This window comes from Filicampus tigris, chromosome 6 (genome assembly GCF_054856515.1).
Source record: "Filicampus tigris isolate MCC_2025a chromosome 6, RoL_Ftig_1.0, whole genome shotgun sequence".
NCBI classification, from domain to species: domain Eukaryota; kingdom Metazoa; phylum Chordata; class Actinopteri; order Syngnathiformes; family Syngnathidae; genus Filicampus; species Filicampus tigris.
In genome coordinates, this window is record NC_141222.1 from 10,730,929 (window position 1) to 10,747,728 (window position 16,800).

The window sequence follows — 16,800 nt, forward strand, 5'->3', positions numbered from 1 at the left end:
AACAGCAGTAGCAAGGAGAAGAGTCAAGTGCTCTCTGAAACCCCTCATCGCTCTCTCCTGTTCTTTGTCTTTTTGATCAGTGCTCTCTATTAGTCAATAGATATTGTTACCTTATGGTTTCACGTTTTAACTCATGTTGTCACGTTGTAGTGTGCATGCGATGTGTGTACCACGGAAAACTGTTAGTTTGGCTCCCATTGGCAGTAGCTAAGCAAAGGGCCACTCACTTCACTGGCTTGGTTGCTTCTAAACCAAAGACAAGCCGATTGAAAAGTAACCCTCCCTTTGTCCAACATTAATTCCTGTGAAAAGGTCTCTTTTAAATCAGATGTTAATATCCAATAGAGCTCTCAAGACAGCTTGGAAAAAATTAATTGGACACAAAAATATGGTTGCTTTAAACAGGAAGTCAACTCAAACATATTTATTTCCAGAATGTTCTATGCAGGCCCACTAGTCTAAATACGGCATTCTGATTAATATTGCGTTTGTGGAATATGAGAAATCCACCCATTTTTAGCTAGCTCAGGGGGCGGCCATTTTGTCACTAGTTTACGACCCATCACGGCTAACCTGTTTTCTGAAGCTGAGCCATGATCGATCGTTATCTGAGCCCTGAGCAACTTCGATGTCATCTTCAGTCCACAGGAGTGACAAAATGGCCGTCCACTGAGAGGGCTAAAATTGGGTGCATTTTGCTGCTTAACTTATATTCCACTAAGGCAATATTAATCAGAATGCCATATTTCAACTAGTGGCCCTGCATAGAACATATTCTGGAAAAAATGTATTTGGGTTGACTTCCCCTATAAGGACACAATATATTTTCTCCTGCCAAGATAAACAGAGGGGTTAGTTGCTAAAGACTGGTAGTATCTTGTTTATCCTGCTTTCCCCTTAATGCTTTGTTTGTTGGGGGTGCACATGATATCACACAGGAATTTTCCCACACCCTCATGTGGACAGTTTCTTTCTATGTACTCAAAAGCAGATGGGATTCCTCCTGGTGGCTATAACATCCTGCTTGTACAGCACTGATGCACTCATGCACATACACAATACCCTGCGTGTCATTGACCCTCAGGGGAGAGAAGGGAAGGTTGGTGGGAATAATCTGGAAAAATAGAGCTCAAGACGAAGGAAATATATTAGCATCCAGAGGGAAAAAGAAGCTTTGTTGTCACTCAATCTGGGTCTTCAAACTTCATTGACAAATGTATTGAAAGAGCCTCTTAATCAGATCATTAATCAATCTGTGGTTGGTCTTGAACTCTTAATTGTCTGAATCTCAAATCTTCATTTTAACTAGTAATTTTGGACAGTTATTCCTGCTTAGTGGGAACGGTTTGGGGATGCTCGCTTTGTGTTCTGTCATGACCATGGTTATTATCGTAAACGAAACCGAACGAAATAACGAAAAATGAAATTAAAATTGTGCCCTGCGATTGGCTGGCAACCAATTCAGGGTGTCCCCCGCCTACCGCGACCCTTGTGAGGAAAAGTGGTATAGATAATGGATGGATGGATGAATACAAAGACAGTTTTACAGAGAAGTTCTTGCGAGTTTAGTTTTACATTGCTATTTTTATTTTTTTTAAACAGATTAGGAGGATGTGACACAGTATTTAGCATACCCACACTCCATTTCAGAAGGTGGCAATAATGCACGAAAACTTGCTAAAACCGCTAACGGACAGAAGAAAAAGATGACTGTGAAGAAGATGACAACGTTGAAGAAAAAGCATTAATTTATCGTCATGGCAACTTTATTTCAGTTTGCACAAGGACTAGGAAGCATTTTAATCCATCAGGATTGTACGGTAGTGCCCAGGCCACTGATGGATGATGAATGACGGACCGGCAAACTTTAGTAAAATGCCCACCTCTGGCCTTATGCATTGTTTGGGGAAAAAAACATTTTAATCGGGTGTGTTATGTAGTCTAGAAATTACGGTAATGTAAATTCCTTTTAAAAATATATCTCTCCAGTAAAAGATGATTCGATATGTAGCTCAATTTATTTTAAAGTGGAATGTTTTGATTAGATCCAGTCACATCTTTTACTTTGTAAATCAAAATCGATTTTCTGATTCAAATGTTTTGTTTTTAGTTACACCCAAATCTCATCAAACACATTATGATGAACTTGAACCTAGACTATTGACCAGGCCTTCTTGTCCAACATTGGTCACTTCAGACCTCTTTCCTTGCCTTCTTCTAGATAAATGGACAAAAGAATTCCAACTCCTTTTTTTTTGCTTTTATTTTTACCGTGTTAGAGTTACGGCTAGTTGTCTCTACTGTTGTTTATCCATAATATGGGAGAATAAATGACCCTAAATAAATGACTGTACTATTCACATGTGGGAGTTTTAAGAAGGTCAGTATAAATTCCTATTCTGACAAAAAAAAACATCTCCTGAAATGTCTATATTATCCATTGTGAATCGTGTACTGTACTGCATGTTGACATGTCATGTCACGATTCTGCCCCTGGTCTCTTACCACTTCTTTTCCTTCTCTCTCTTCCTCCCCCATTTGTCCCATATACAACTCCTTTCTCCCCCTCCTTGCCGCCTCTATCCCAATTTGCCCCTTTTCCAGGTTAGTTTAGCATATGCCTATGAGACCAAGGATGCCCTATGCCTGGTGCTGACGATAATGAATGGTGGTGACTTAAAATTCCACATCTACAATATGGGCAACTCTGGCTTTGACGAGCAGAGAGCCATCTTTTACGCTGCTGAGATCTGCTGTGGCCTTGAGGACCTGCACCGTGAGAGAATAGTCTACAGGTTAGCAAAGATGGGCAGGGGAGTTAACTGAGTTAATACTGTCTCTCTTTGATGACCAATAGCTTCAGACACTGCACTGGCATTGTACCATTCACAATTTTGATCATGTAAGTGGTTAAATAGATGACAAAATATGTGCGGGTGCTATTAGTATTCCCGGTGGAACACTTAACGCCGCCTGACACGGCATTAAAAGACATAGCGACACTGTTGACTAGTGACGGATGTGCGTTGTTTTGACTCCTTCCAAAGCAGGAGACGTTCACCCCTCTGCATCCAAATAGCGAGCGAATCAAACTTGCGCAAAGCTACCGTGGCTTTTTCTAACCATTTCCAGCACTGCAACTAGACAAAAGGCATGTGCAGCAGACACAGAGCCAAAAACAAATTGCCCCGCCATCACGTTGACAACTTTGCTGAACATTTCCGTACGTCCAAGCAATGATGTTCTCTAATGTTAATCTGTGCTTATGCTGCAGCTCTGCTTACCTTTTGGCTTTTGGCTCCTGATGGAACAGTCACCCCTGCTAACATATGTGCCATGTAGGCACATCTGGTAGCCTGTGATAGTCTGTTCTGTGTGTCAACAGCGACACAACCATAGTACCAGTAAAGAAAAACGGACAATTCTGGAACTAACAGACTTCAACAATCACTGTACCAAGGGGCACTTTGAGTGGACTGGAAGCTATTTTCTGTCCGTTAATTCCAGAGTCCATTAGTTTTGGTCCGTTACATCGGGTTTTCACTGCATACGTATATTATCTTGTATTATGTTTTGTTACATTATATTTTTGACTACTAAATGAAAAGTACTGGCACGTTTTTTTGATTCTTGTCTTTTTCCAGGGATTTAAAACCAGAAAACATCCTTTTGGATGATTGTGGTATGTCCTTGTTTCTTCTTTCACATCAGATCTGTTTGTTGGAACGCTGTTTGGCAAGCAAGACTAATTTGCATACCATTGTTGTTTAGAATGAGCCAGTAAGAGGGACTGAGTAAGTCAACAGTGACTGAGTTCAGTGTATTTTGTGCAAACACTGCAGCATAGTGTATCCAATCTTTTACTAGCTTAAGAAGGCATATCTTGATATTTTGCGCTCTCTGAGTGTTTAGCTCATAAAATCTGTGTTCATCCATAAGGATTATAATTTATAGACCCATTATTATAGTTCTGTAAAATCCTAATTTGTTGTCATCTTCCTTAGGGCACATCCGCATTTCGGACTTGGGTCTTGCTGTGCAAATTCCTGAAGGAGAGACGATACGAGGGAGAGTAGGCACAGTTGGATACATGGGTATGAAGTGGACTATTTGTCAAACACAGTAGTGCCCTTTCAATAATCATGAGCCTACCCCTGTCAAACTACCATTTCCCGTTTTCCTTCACTGCTCCTTCCGCAGCTCCTGAAGTAATCCAGAATGAGAGTTACACCTTCAGTCCGGACTGGTGGGGTCTGGGCTGTCTTATCTTTGAGATGATTCAAGGCCAGTCGCCCTTTCGCAAGCGCAAGGAACGAGTCAAGCGGGAGGAGGTGGACAGACGAGTGCGTGAAGATCAGGAGGAGTACTCTGATAAGTTCTCTGAAGAAGCAAAAGATATCTGCCGACAGGTGAGGGTGAATAGATAAAAGTTACACTTGTTTGTCACTTGGTTAAAAACAAATGGAATTCTCATTTTAGGGGTAGTGACTGAAGTTCAGTATACTGGCTTTGTGGTATAATGCATGTTATTTCATCCATCCATCCATTATCTGTACCGCTTCTCCTCACAAGGGTCGCGGGGCGTGCTGGAGCCCATCCCAGCTGTCTTTGGGCAGTAGGCGGGGGACACCCTGAACTGGTTGCCAGCCAATCGCAGGGCACACAGAGACAAACATCCGCACTCACAATCACACCTAGGGGCAATTTAGACAGTCCAATCAACTTACCATGCATGTTTTTGGAATGTGGGAGGAAACCGGAGTGCCCGGAGAAAACCCACGCAGGCACGGGGAGAACATGCAAACTCCACACAGGGAGGCCGGAGCCGGGATCGAACCCACGACCTCTGAACTGTGAGGCGGACGTGCTAACCAGTCGACCACCGTGCCGCCCATGTTATTTCAATAAAATAATAATGTTTCGTTAGCTGAATGTTTGCCTTATTTACAGCAAAAATTCATCAAGTTCCTGGCAACATCGCTTTTAATCACATCAAATAAAACAAAATTGGGGTGGAGGGGTATTATAATTTATTATAATGGGTGAGTATTCATATTACATCAGTATATAGTCAATATATACAGTACTATCAAACCACGCTTTGCATTTTTGGAAAATCGTGGAGCCCGCCAAATAAGTATACTGTGTCACTTCTTGGCATCCTTTCATCAGTCTTCTTGTAAGTACAGCAGGCTATCTCAAGAAAGGGGCTACACGGTCCACACATTGCAGTGGTTTGATTAGTCGAGCGACGATAGCACAATAGGGTGAAATGGATAGAACACTAAATGTAACTCGAACAAAGCTTGTGTTCTTTTAATTAACAGCAACACACAAACCAACACAACACAGACCAACAGATAGCCTTCATTGTTGCCCTTTGTCGACTGTGCTGAATTCAGTCCACCTGACCCTTTTGTATGAAGTCACACTAACCCCCGCCCCCCGCATACACGTCATGTGGTGTGAGCATAATGTTACATTAGAGTTTACTGTTAGAAACCTCGCTGTGATGAGCTGAAATGAATTATTAATATATTGTATGAATTGGGGTTTTTGTAGCCATTTCAGTTAATTATAACTGGGAAATAAATTTTCAATACAAACCCACTCATCTGTGCACCAAGAGGGAGCTAGTGAGCTTATCTGTTTCGGAGCCAGAGCGGATGAGACATTTATTTGTGTCCTGCTGTGGAACATTCTGACCTGAGGTTCAACAGATTAGAAGACTCCCTAGGGGTAGGATGAGTGGGGAGAGCAAGAAGAAGAAAGGTTTCTGTACAAAAAAGTAGAGTAGAAAGCTGGGGGGTGGAGTCATGGTAGAGATGAGCTTTTTCACACTCATTCACTTGTGTGGTCTGATTATGCCGTTTTTTGTTTGTGTGTGGCATTAATGTTTTGTTTTGTTGCTTACCAATGTTGTCATAGGCAAAGAGACCAAATAATTTCCATGCAATAAATAATAAGGCAGCCTAGAAAACAGTCAGGTGATGTGAGTTGTTGAGAGCAGAAAGTGACAGTGAAACTGGGGGAGAGTATTGACAACTGAAGGTGAACTGGAGAGGTCTGGTGAAAAATTGAGCACACCACTGAACTGCACTCATCTACTTCACAAAGCCCTCTGTGCTTGAGGTGGTGTGGAGGGAATATTATCCAGCAGCTCTTAAACAGCAGCAGTGTGTTCTAATTCTAGCCATGATTGTGTTGCATTAACCCGTACTACGTGAATTATTATGCATTGGTGGTTTTTAGTATATTATGTGCAGTCAGATACATGAAGTCAAGAGGGTGAGATGCAAGCTATTTAACGTACATCTATGCGTTTCAGAATAAAACAATATAATATTGGGATCACCAGCCCCTCCTTCTGTTTTCTACATCTTTGGGTCAGCCTTCATCTCCAAGTACGTCATCTAACTGATGATAATTTATGTTTTTGTTTGTCTCCCTCCTGCTAGCTGCTGGCTAAAGATCCTAAGAATCGTCTCGGTTGTCAGGGTCGCGGCGCCATAGAGGTCAAGCAGCACTCTATCTTCAGGAACATCAACTTCAAACGATTGGAGGCTAACATGCTGGAACCTCCTTTCAGCCCAGATGTAAGAGCAACGCGCGCACCCACCCACACACACACACACAAACAAGAAAACAGGTATAAGACCCCCCCAAGAGGCACTAATCAACTCAACATTCACCTTTGACACTTTTGCACTTCCGTTACCAGCTATTTAGAATATCTTTCAAGGTGGTGAGAAACATACCTTGGATATATTTTGTTTTAAATCTAAATTTGAAACTGACTTTCATTAAAGGAAAAAAAACAACTCTCATAGAAACGAAAACGGAGTAGTAGAAATACGCAGTGGTAAAGTTGCGCTGTTCTCCAATGAGAAGCTGTTCACACAAAGAATTGCTTCTTTTTCAGTCTTAAAAATATACTTGCAGAGAGAATGTAACTGTCCTGAGAGGTTAAACCAATATTTGCCAGTACAGACTGGTCATGTGTTGCTGTGTATGGTTATATCGGTGAGTAGTAGCAGAATCAGATTCCCTATTGATGAGTTTGGTCTTATAAAAATTTTTCATTGAGTAATTTTTATTACGCATTTCACTGCGGGTTAAACTTCCACCGCTTTTTCTTCATTGCATGTTCCTGGTCTTCCCTGTATTTTTCTGTTAGCCTCGGGCTGTGTACTGCAAAGATGTCCTCGACATCGAGCAGTTCTCCACTGTCAAAGGTGTGAACCTTGACCCCACCGATGACGACTTCTACCACAAGTTCGTCACAGGAAGTGTCTCCATCCCGTGGCAGAATGAGGTAACTGCAGGAGCCTGACACTGGGATGATGTCATTGTTGCCACATCTCATGCACCAAATTACACACCTATCCTTGTGTCAGTGCAGGGTAGAAGAATGTTTGATTTACGCTGACCAGCCATGATATTCTGAGCACTTGCACAATACTATTTAAGGATAGCCAGTATAAGAGCTGTACCCACGTTGTGTCCACGAGCCCCAGGGGCCACATGAGTAGCCCGTGGGCCTGTTCTAAAAATGTTGATTTTTGTTAGAACTGTAGTAGGAAATAGTGTTGCATATTGATATTTAGCCATGTCCTAATTATTGTGAGAAATCTGTAACATCAGTGTCATGATGATGATATAATTGTCTGTCTGTTAGCCCTTTGCTTTAATCGGTGCCTAAGAAGTAGCTCTCAGTTTCACAAAGGTTGGTTACCCCTGTTATAGCAATTGCAATTTAAGGATGTGACATGATGCCTGTGCGATGAGGTATAATCTATCTTTGAATGAATTGAATTTAAGGTAAGGAACAAAGAACACCGATGATTGTGTGTTCTTTCTTCTTGTAACCATTTATCACATATAGACTAGCTTTGTTAGAGAACGTCACATTTTGTGTTGTTCCCATTCCACGAATGATAAGTAAAGTTTAATTTTGAAGCCTAAGACTGCAGAACTAATCAGAATAGGCAAAACAATGTAAAACAGCAGGTAGGAAGAAGCAAAATTCCATTCAGTCATGCAGTCAGCTGACCCCTCCATCATTTTTGCACTTCCACAAACGATGCCAGAAAGCGGTACTGCACAGATCACTCATTTTAGTACCTTGAACAATTTTTGACAGTGGCACATCCCAAAAAAAGTGTACAGAACGAAATTGTATTTCTTGTTGAAAACGGTGCTTATTAACTCATTCACTGCCAGACATTTTCAGACCCACTTTTACCCTAACGTTTGAAAAACATTTGAAAAGAAAAAAAGAAAAAAATATATAAAGAAGTTCCTGTGATTGAATGGCTGGACTGTGAAAAGACAAATAAATACGTCAATTGCAGTGAATAGGTTGAGCGTGCTTCTTTCAAATAACATCCTTTCTCTTTGTGTAGATGATTGAAATGGAGTGCTTCAAAGAAATCAATGTCTATGAGACTGATGGGACATTGTGTCCAGACCTGGACATGAATCGGCCTAACCCTCCACCAAAGAGAGGCTTCTTTTACCGCCTGTTTAGAAGAGAGGCAAGTGCTAGTGCTCCGGCAACTCTCCGAGGGGGTGGGGGCTAAGGTACTTCCTCTCTTCCTTCTTTTCTTTCTTAAGGCCTAGATAGACCAATCCGTTGGCCAACTGTGACCGACGCTTACCCCGTGTGGCGTCGGGCTGACTGTCGGCATATCGCGCTGGAAAAATACACCGCAATGACGGACAGCGACGCTGACTATTAAAGTACCTTCTGCGCATGCGTGAGATGTAATACCCCTCCATAACATCGGCGGCGGTAGTCACTATTCCTCATGGTTAGAAAAAGCCAACCGGAAAGCTGTTGGCCGGGGGCGGCTTATAAAAACTTAAACAATAGATTCAGCTATATTTTTTTCTCACGATGAACTCCCACGCCAAGCAAACCCTCATGTGGTTGACACAGTATCATGAAATACTTACATTGTCAACTCTCGTTGTTGTGCTTGTAAGAAGATAAAGGTAGCAAAGGCAATGCACTGTTAATCCGCATTCGTCACTTCCTGTCTTGCCCCTTTCACTGATTTGCTAGCTAACAGCCAATCAGAGTGACCAAATGTCACGACTCACGACGCCGATTGAACATGCTGAAACGCCCACCAGACGTTTCCTGACGGGGTCCGATGTTACGACGGTGTTCGCTACATCAATCAGACGGCGCAATCCGACGTCGGATTGGTGTGTCTAGGCCTTTAGCCTTGTCAAAAATCAATTCATTGTGACTCCTCTGTCATGTGATCTCAATTTTTAGGTTTAACTTTATGGTCTGATCATTTCCAGGCTTCCCTTTTCCGCTTTTTTTCCTTGGGTTAAATTTGAGACTTTTCTGTCTGGCTGTTATGCTTCAGAAATTATGCTTCTCCTTGTTGGTTCTTTTGCCTCGTCCTGCATTCCCTGTTTTGGCAGAATAGTTTCTTGTATCTGTTTCTGACATCTTTCAGAATCTACATGTGATTGCTTGCTTTCCCTTCCACACACACAGGTAGGCTAAACTTGTCCATACTAATGTATCACATCACATATGCCTCCTCTTCCTCAGGTCTGTTTTAAGAGCGGTTACAGTGACGACGAGTGCGAGGAGCCCTCGCGACTTTAAACCACTCCCTTCGCTCCACAAAACACCTCCAACCTCCTTTAGCCCCTCCCACTTTGCCGCTGATCTTCACCGTAAACTCCAGCCGAGTGCAAATCTTAGGAACTCAGTGAATGTTGACCTGTATTTATGAGCTGTATTAAAAGTGTATTATAATTAAAGAAAAAAAGTATGAGTTTAAAGATTTTGTACCTTTGTACTTGAATTTATGTCTAGATGTATATTTTCACTAAAGGTTGTATTGTACAAAAAGCCATAAAAGTACCACTTGAATGCATACATGACATGTTCATTTTATTGTCTTTGGGAATGAGTATGGATATTGTTTTTTTTTTTCAGAAGCACAGTACAATTTTAATTTTCTCAATGTAGCATAAGGCATTTATTTTTATTTTTGAATGTGCCGTATGTGTTGAGCATTGATTTGGCCAATGACATGTTTTTAGCACATCATCTATCCCAAATTGACCCCATTGCCTCCTTAACCTTCATGGCTCAGGTACATCTGAATGAATTCTGTCAATAATGGAAAACAAATCTGTTCATAGTTGCTGTGTTGTTACACAGCAATTTTACAGTACATTATAATACATAAAGTCCCTCCTGCTCCCACTCCTCCTCTTGATCAATGGTTAAGTCCGGCACCTCTTCGCAAGTGTGCAGATCTTGACTGCAGGTTTTTTGGTAGAAGGTCCTTCAGTCCAAAACCTGTGAATTCAAAGGTTCACAATGGTAATATCGAATATCGGGCCTTGTTTCCTCTCTGGAGCACAACTCTTCAATAAATGTCTGGTATTGATCCCCTCAGGCAGAGCTATGGGGGATTTCTTTATCCCTGTCCCCTTTTTCTGCTTCACATCTATCCTTCTCCTGATGTGTTTTTTGCTAACCTTTCTTATAATCATTCAAAACGTTTTCTCTCTCTGTGCTGCTGCCCTGTTAAATTAATCAGAGACCTAGACTAATGAGGAATGATGGCATTATATGAAACATCTGACTTGCAGCTGACAACTAATACATCTTGATGAAACACCTCAGTTGAATTAAACGAACGACCATCAGTTCTGTCAGTAGCCATTTACCACTGAAATGAGTAAAGAATAAGAATCTGTGCAGTAGATCATAAATACTTGGCCACATATCCTACTTGTAGAGAATATGCAGCTACTGTATATTCAAGTGATTTAAGATGTGTTTTTACTCGATCAAGGGGACGCTGTTGTAATAGTGCACAATGTTTACTCGTCCCTTAAAGGCATACATTAGTATGTTTTCTCTTAGAAATGACTTTGAGGTGCTGTCTTGTATGGATAAAGGCAGAGAAATGCAGGATTTGAACCCTTTCCAGTTCCAACAACATTGGGTAGAGGGGTTTGATGATTTGGTTGTATTTAGGACTCTGTTTTGGTGGATGTAGTTGCTCTCAAAAGCATTTGAAGTTTGGAGATGTCCTTTGAGGTGGTCAGTGTAACTTCTGACCATCTGTTTTTAATGCTGTGAATACTCAGTTTTTACACATTGGCTTACTGTGTACATTGCATCGTATGAAAATGCAGCTTTCGTTAAGTCCAATGTATTAAATCAAATTTGATCTCACTTAATAAGGAACTTCAATCACTTTAAGTAAATTTAGTTTCTTCAGTTTTTCTCATTTCTCACCAATTTGCTAAAAATCAATTGTCTGTATTTCTTTCTAAATTCATAGTAATCATGGAGGGACTTTATTTGTATGTGTGCAGAATTTCTCCAATTATGTATATGTGACTGTGCGCGCGCACATATATTACCCCTTCTAGTTTGGTATTCTCTTGCTCTAAAGAAAAGTCCACCATTGCACATTCCATTCTGACCATTCAAACGTGCCGTGTATCCGTTGCTGTCTTGAGTCATTTTGTCTTTGTTGCACTCAGGCATGCTCTGAAGCTGACTTTTTGCCTTTGTAAATTTTAGCCTTTTTAGTACTTCTAGCCTCAAAACCTTTGTACATTTAGAACGAAGCTGTAAAACTGTCACTTGTTCTCATAGAGAAACTAATGGCTGCACCTACAGTATTCACCTGCCATGGTCAGTAATTTCTACTACACCTATCATTCATTGCACTCGGATGTTTTTTTTTTTTTTTCAATTATACCAAAAGAAAAATTGAATCAAATGAAATGTGTATTATCTGGAAAATTAGGTGAGGACAGACTGTCTTCATCGTATGTATGTGCCAATTGCAAGAAGCAAATTTGTGACAGACCTTTTTACCCTCTTCATGCATCCTTCCGTCCATTCTGAGATAAATTCCTTCACGTAAAGAAACTTTAAACTGCTCAAAGGTTTTGAATGTCCACACTTAAGTGCATTGTAATGCCTGTTTTAAAGAAATACATATGTTTTATTAGGTAAGCATGTATTGGTTTGTAATACATCAGGTTCCTTGTATATGTAAATGATGACATTTTAGTGCCAACATAACGTCTGGTGTCTAAGGACAGTTTAAAATGACAAGGTGACCTGTAGAAATGGCCTTGTTTGAATATGTTGAATGCATTCCTTCTCTGATTGGGATTCAGCCCTTCCAAACTGGGATCAGCCTCAGCAGTAACACCTAAGCGAGAGATCCTCAATTCCTTGATGTCGCTTGGGTCTAATAAACCTGGAGAACCACTTGGGGTTCCTCATTCTGTCTAGATGTGTGAGTGTAAAGGTATTTTAAGGAACGCTTTACTTGTATTCCAACAGGGCCTGGGACTTTTTTTTCTCCCCTTTTGTACCTGTACAGTCATGTTGTTCAACCACTGCATTGTTAATTCTTGTACAAGTTGTATCACTGGTTGTTGTACCATATCTTACATTTGTAATTATGAAACAATACACTGCCATTTGTATAAAATTCACCTGTGTCCTGAGTGTGTTACTTTACATTATTAAAGCGGGGTGATGGAGGCATATCATCATCTTTTGGCATTTAGTGTGAAATGTCAGTATTTGTTTGACTTGGACTAAAATGACCTTGAGGATTGAGAGTTTTCAAATTGGGAAAAGCAGAACCAAACTATGTCTCAGATATCCTATGAAATCACATTCTGCCATAGCCAATACCATTCCTGACTAAACTCTTGGTATACAGTGGTGTACATTGAGAAGGACTGTTTGAGGATTCAAAGAAATCTGTGTGAGAAAACTGGGACAAAATCCATTGTAGTTTTGTTGCTTTTGGGGTCCAACACAAAGAACGAAATGGCCATATGACCTACATGGAAGTTACTGATTAAGTTTTCGACTCCCAGGTCCCTCGAACTTTAAGCCCATATTGTTTTAGCAATCATTGTATTCTTTGGTTTAGCTTTTTAGTTAAAATATATTATTTCGAATTGTACCAACTTTTAATGCAAAGCGTAATCGATCTTTATAGGGCCGTCCCGTGACTGGAGAATAACAAAAAAGAGGGGGTAGGGGCTTGCTATTTGTGATTGGTTAATGGCCACACAACTGTAATCTGATTGGTCGACGAGTCTCCTTTCGTCCTATTAACAAGCTGTCACGTTTGTCACTTCCTGGTCTGATTTCTGCGGTTCGCTTAGCTGCACAAAATATGGCTCAGCATCTAATATTTTCATTAGTAAGGTTCATTATTGTGACGCGATCATAGACAGCTTGGGTCGTAGGTTGAGTGCAGAGAGCCTTGCGGGAGTTGTAGCAAGCTGCGTATGCACGCTGCTGCACTACGCACCGCTTGCTCTGCTGTGCTAAAGCTAGTTAGCTCCTAATTGTAAATATTAGCAAGCCGGGCCAGATTTCTGCCAGTTTATTGCAAAAATGGCCACCATGGAGAAATTAATGAAGGCCTTTGAGTCGCTTAAGTCATTCCAGCAGCAGCAAGGACCTCCGACCGCCGAGGAGCTTGTCCAGAGACAGTAAGTGTTTTGTTTTGTTGTTGGGTTTTTTTTTAATCCAACCTCGTTAGCTTAGCAAGCTAACAACCGAGCTAGACAGTTTAGCTCGTGCGCGAGTCATGGAAATGAAAATTGCAGCCACACTAATATCTAATTTACACCATTTCTATTAGTGCGCATGCTGACAGATCTTACAATGCTTTCCTTTCTCCCATGCAGATGTGAAATTAATTTCATTATACCTGTTGTGATGACCCTCAAGTGGAAATTGTGCAGTACTGTATACTATTGCCAGAGACAGTAATCTTGTCAAAGTAGCACTCTTGTCTGTTTGGGGAATGAGTTGACTGAATAAATGAACTATGGATTGCGCGAGTGTACAGTGCTTTACAGTGCCAACTATGGACTGCGCGAGCGTACGGTGCCTTTCAAAATGTATTTATACCCCTTAATTGAACAATTTAAACATTTTGTCGTATTACATCCAGGAACGTAAATGTATGTTACTGGTATTTCATGTGGTAGACCAACACACAGCGGCACATAATTGTAAAGTGGAAAGAAAATGATGCATGTTTTTCAAAATGTAAGTGTTCAGCCTCCTTTACTCCGGTAAAAATCAATCAAGTGCTGTGCAACCACTTGCCCTCAGATGAAATCACCTAACTGGTAAGTACGTATAAATGTAGCTGTTATGTGAAGACCTCAACTGTTTGTTAGACTCTAACAGTTACAGAACGGCATATTTTATGATGGTTGCGGTCTAAAATGTCTGATTTCGAGGCTCAACACATATTTTCACATTGTTTATTGAAAAAGGATATTTAGCACACATCTCTCAGCATCTGGAGTTTAATCAAATATGACGGCAACAGTCTTTTTCTCAATGTGGCTCCTCAGTGCTGCTTCTTTGTGCTAGACTGCAGATACATTTTTTTTTTTATTAAGCTGATGATAACCTGCTCCTCCATTGATGACTTTCTCTCTCTGGGATCTTCTCATAGCTGGGTGGTCACAAGAGACGGTGGGATGTTGATAGCTTCACAGATCTGACAAGAAAGTGAAAACTTTTAGCACTGTAAAGACTTTTCCCCCCAGATGTGTGCCTTATAAAATGTAATATCACATCATTAGCCTATACTGTGAAACAACTACAGGTGGGCAATATATCAAATTTTCCAAACAATTTGTGAATGTTGTTAGGAACATGTGAAAAAGTAAGAGAAATATCCGTCCACCTAGACTGAGAGGCCGAGCAAAGAAAGCATTCTTCTGAGAAGTATCCAAGAGGCCCATGGTAACTCTTGAGGAGCTGCAGAGGTCACCTCAGGTGGGAAAATTGGTCCACATGACTGCAATTTGTTGTCCATCCATCCATTATCTGTACCGCTTCTCCTCACAAGGGTCGCGGGACGTGCTGGAGCCTATCCCAGCTGTCTTTGGGCAGTAGGCGGGGGACACCCTGAACTGGTTGCCAGCCAATCGCAGGGCACACAGAGACAAACATCCGCACTCACAATCACACCTAGGGGCAATTTAGAGTATCCAATCAACTTACCATGCATGTTTTTGGAATGTGGGAGGAAACCGGAGTGCCCGGAGAAAACCCACGCAGGCACGGGGAGAACATGCAAACTCCACACAGGGAGGCCGGAGCCGGGATCGAACCCACGACCTCTGAACTGTGAGGCGGACGTGCTAACCAGTCGCCCACCGTGCCGCCGCAATTTGTTGTGCACTCCACAAATGTGGCCTTTTATTGAAGAGTTTCAAGAAGATTTGTAGCTTGTTAAAAGCCACGTTGTGGGCTGCAAATTGAAGTGTTTGGCCTGCATGAAAGATGCAATATGTGGTGGAAAGCTAAATTTGGTCTTAGGTTGATGGGAACCTGGATGGGGCCAAATATAGGGCAAACCTGTTGGACTTAGACTGGTTTGGAAGTTTGCTATCCAGCAACACACTGAACCCAAACGGAAAGCCAGAACTACAATCATATGGTTTCGATCTAAGCATATTAATGTGTAAGAATTGGCCAGTCTAAATCCAGACTTAAACCCTGTTGAAATCTGTGACAGAACTTGAACATTGCTGCCCCAGATGCTCTCTATCTAATCTGATTGAGCTTCAGATATTTTGCAATGAAAAATGGGCAAACGTGTTAGTCTCGAGACGCATTAAACTGGTAGAGACCTGGTAAAGTATTCTAGCTGTAATTGCCGGGAATGCTGTTTCTACAAATTTACTTGGTTTGGGGTTGGCGGGAGTACTCTGGCATGACATGCTTTTCAGATGTTTTTTGTTTTTTTTAAATCCTATTTCTATTACACATTTATGTGTAACATTGTGTTGGCTTGTCCCATGAAATCCATTTTTTTCCCAAAGTTACACCAAACACTTTTTGCAAGCTGCTGTATTGTTGCAACTCCAAAGCCGCTGAATCGGGTGCATCATTTCATGCGCTGTTACGTCGAACAATATCGCATGAGTTTTCCCTGGAGAAATGGTGACTACTAAAACATATGCGGTATTAACTAAAATGAACTGTCAGGATATAAAATGCATTTGATATAACCTATATCAGAGATGGGCAACTGTGTCGTGACCACAGTGAGTGGCCCCTTGACTAATACATTTTTTCAAAAAACGCAGATGATCATTGAGTAGCACTGATAAAAAATTGTGGCGTTCTCCAGCATTAATAGATGATTTATTCTCCCATCACAGGAAAAAAGAGCAGGCCACAACGAAGAAAGACAGAGTTACACACTGCTTGACAATATGTGAAAACATAGTGGCGCAGTCTCTCAGGTAGGTCATGCTGCTGTATTTATTCTCAAAATTTGAGCCATTAATTCTCATAATTTGAATAGTGACTGTTTTAGAAATGATGCCAATTGAAATGACGTTGTGTGTCTGCATCTGTGTGTATTCTGCATATTCTCCCTCTCTTGTTGCTTGGAGTAGAACATCTCCGGAGTTCCAGAAATTGCTGGGCATCGCCATGGAAATGTTTCTGCTCTGCAGTGACGACAGCGAATCAGATGTTCGAATGGTCGCTGATGAGTGCCTGAACAAAATAATCAAAGTGAGAAAAAAAGCTACCGGCGTTATTCTTCCCTACCCCTACTTCAGTATTAAAACACATTCTTCGGTTAGTGGTAGCAGTCAATTGTCATTTGCAAACAATTATATCAACTAGTAAATATACAATTACCAACAACAAAACACACAGGGGCATAGTTTTATTTGGAATATCTTTACCATTCCATTTTGTGCGCTTATCATTCTTCA

The 16,800-nt window shown here is 41.1% G+C and overlaps 2 protein-coding genes across 10 annotated transcripts in view; both read left to right on the forward strand.

The window, feature by feature from the left end:
- grk4 (G protein-coupled receptor kinase 4) overlaps nt 1-12,510 on the forward strand; it is a 60,535-nt gene extending 48,025 nt beyond the window's left edge. For 2 of the 3 annotated variants that reach the window (XM_086032357.1, XM_086032354.1), the window contains exons 9-16: nt 2,605-2,795; nt 3,645-3,682; nt 4,005-4,094; nt 4,201-4,409; nt 6,459-6,596; nt 7,178-7,315; nt 8,406-8,537; nt 9,575-12,510. In XM_086032357.1, the coding sequence (XP_085888483.1) occupies nt 2,605-2,795; nt 3,645-3,682; nt 4,005-4,094; nt 4,201-4,409; nt 6,459-6,596; nt 7,178-7,315; nt 8,406-8,537; nt 9,575-9,631 (993 nt within the window). In that variant the 3' untranslated portion in view covers nt 9,632-12,510. Of the gene's footprint in view, nt 1-2,604; nt 2,796-3,644; nt 3,683-4,004; nt 4,095-4,200; nt 4,410-6,458; nt 6,597-7,177; nt 7,316-8,405; nt 8,584-9,574 lie in introns of all 3 variants that reach the window. The other variant, XM_086032356.1, reaches the window with a different exon arrangement.
- A 662-nt stretch (nt 12,511-13,172) lies between these two features.
- The window catches only part of htt (huntingtin), a 41,726-nt gene continuing 38,098 nt past the window's right edge, over nt 13,173-16,800 (forward strand). For all 7 annotated transcript variants that reach the window (XM_086034750.1, XM_086034751.1, XM_086034756.1 and 4 more), the window contains exons 1-3: nt 13,173-13,530; nt 16,234-16,317; nt 16,474-16,594. In XM_086034750.1, coding sequence (XP_085890876.1) covers nt 13,433-13,530; nt 16,234-16,317; nt 16,474-16,594 — 303 coding nt within the window. In that variant the 5' untranslated portion in view covers nt 13,173-13,432. The remainder of the gene's footprint in view (nt 13,531-16,233; nt 16,318-16,473; nt 16,595-16,800) is intronic.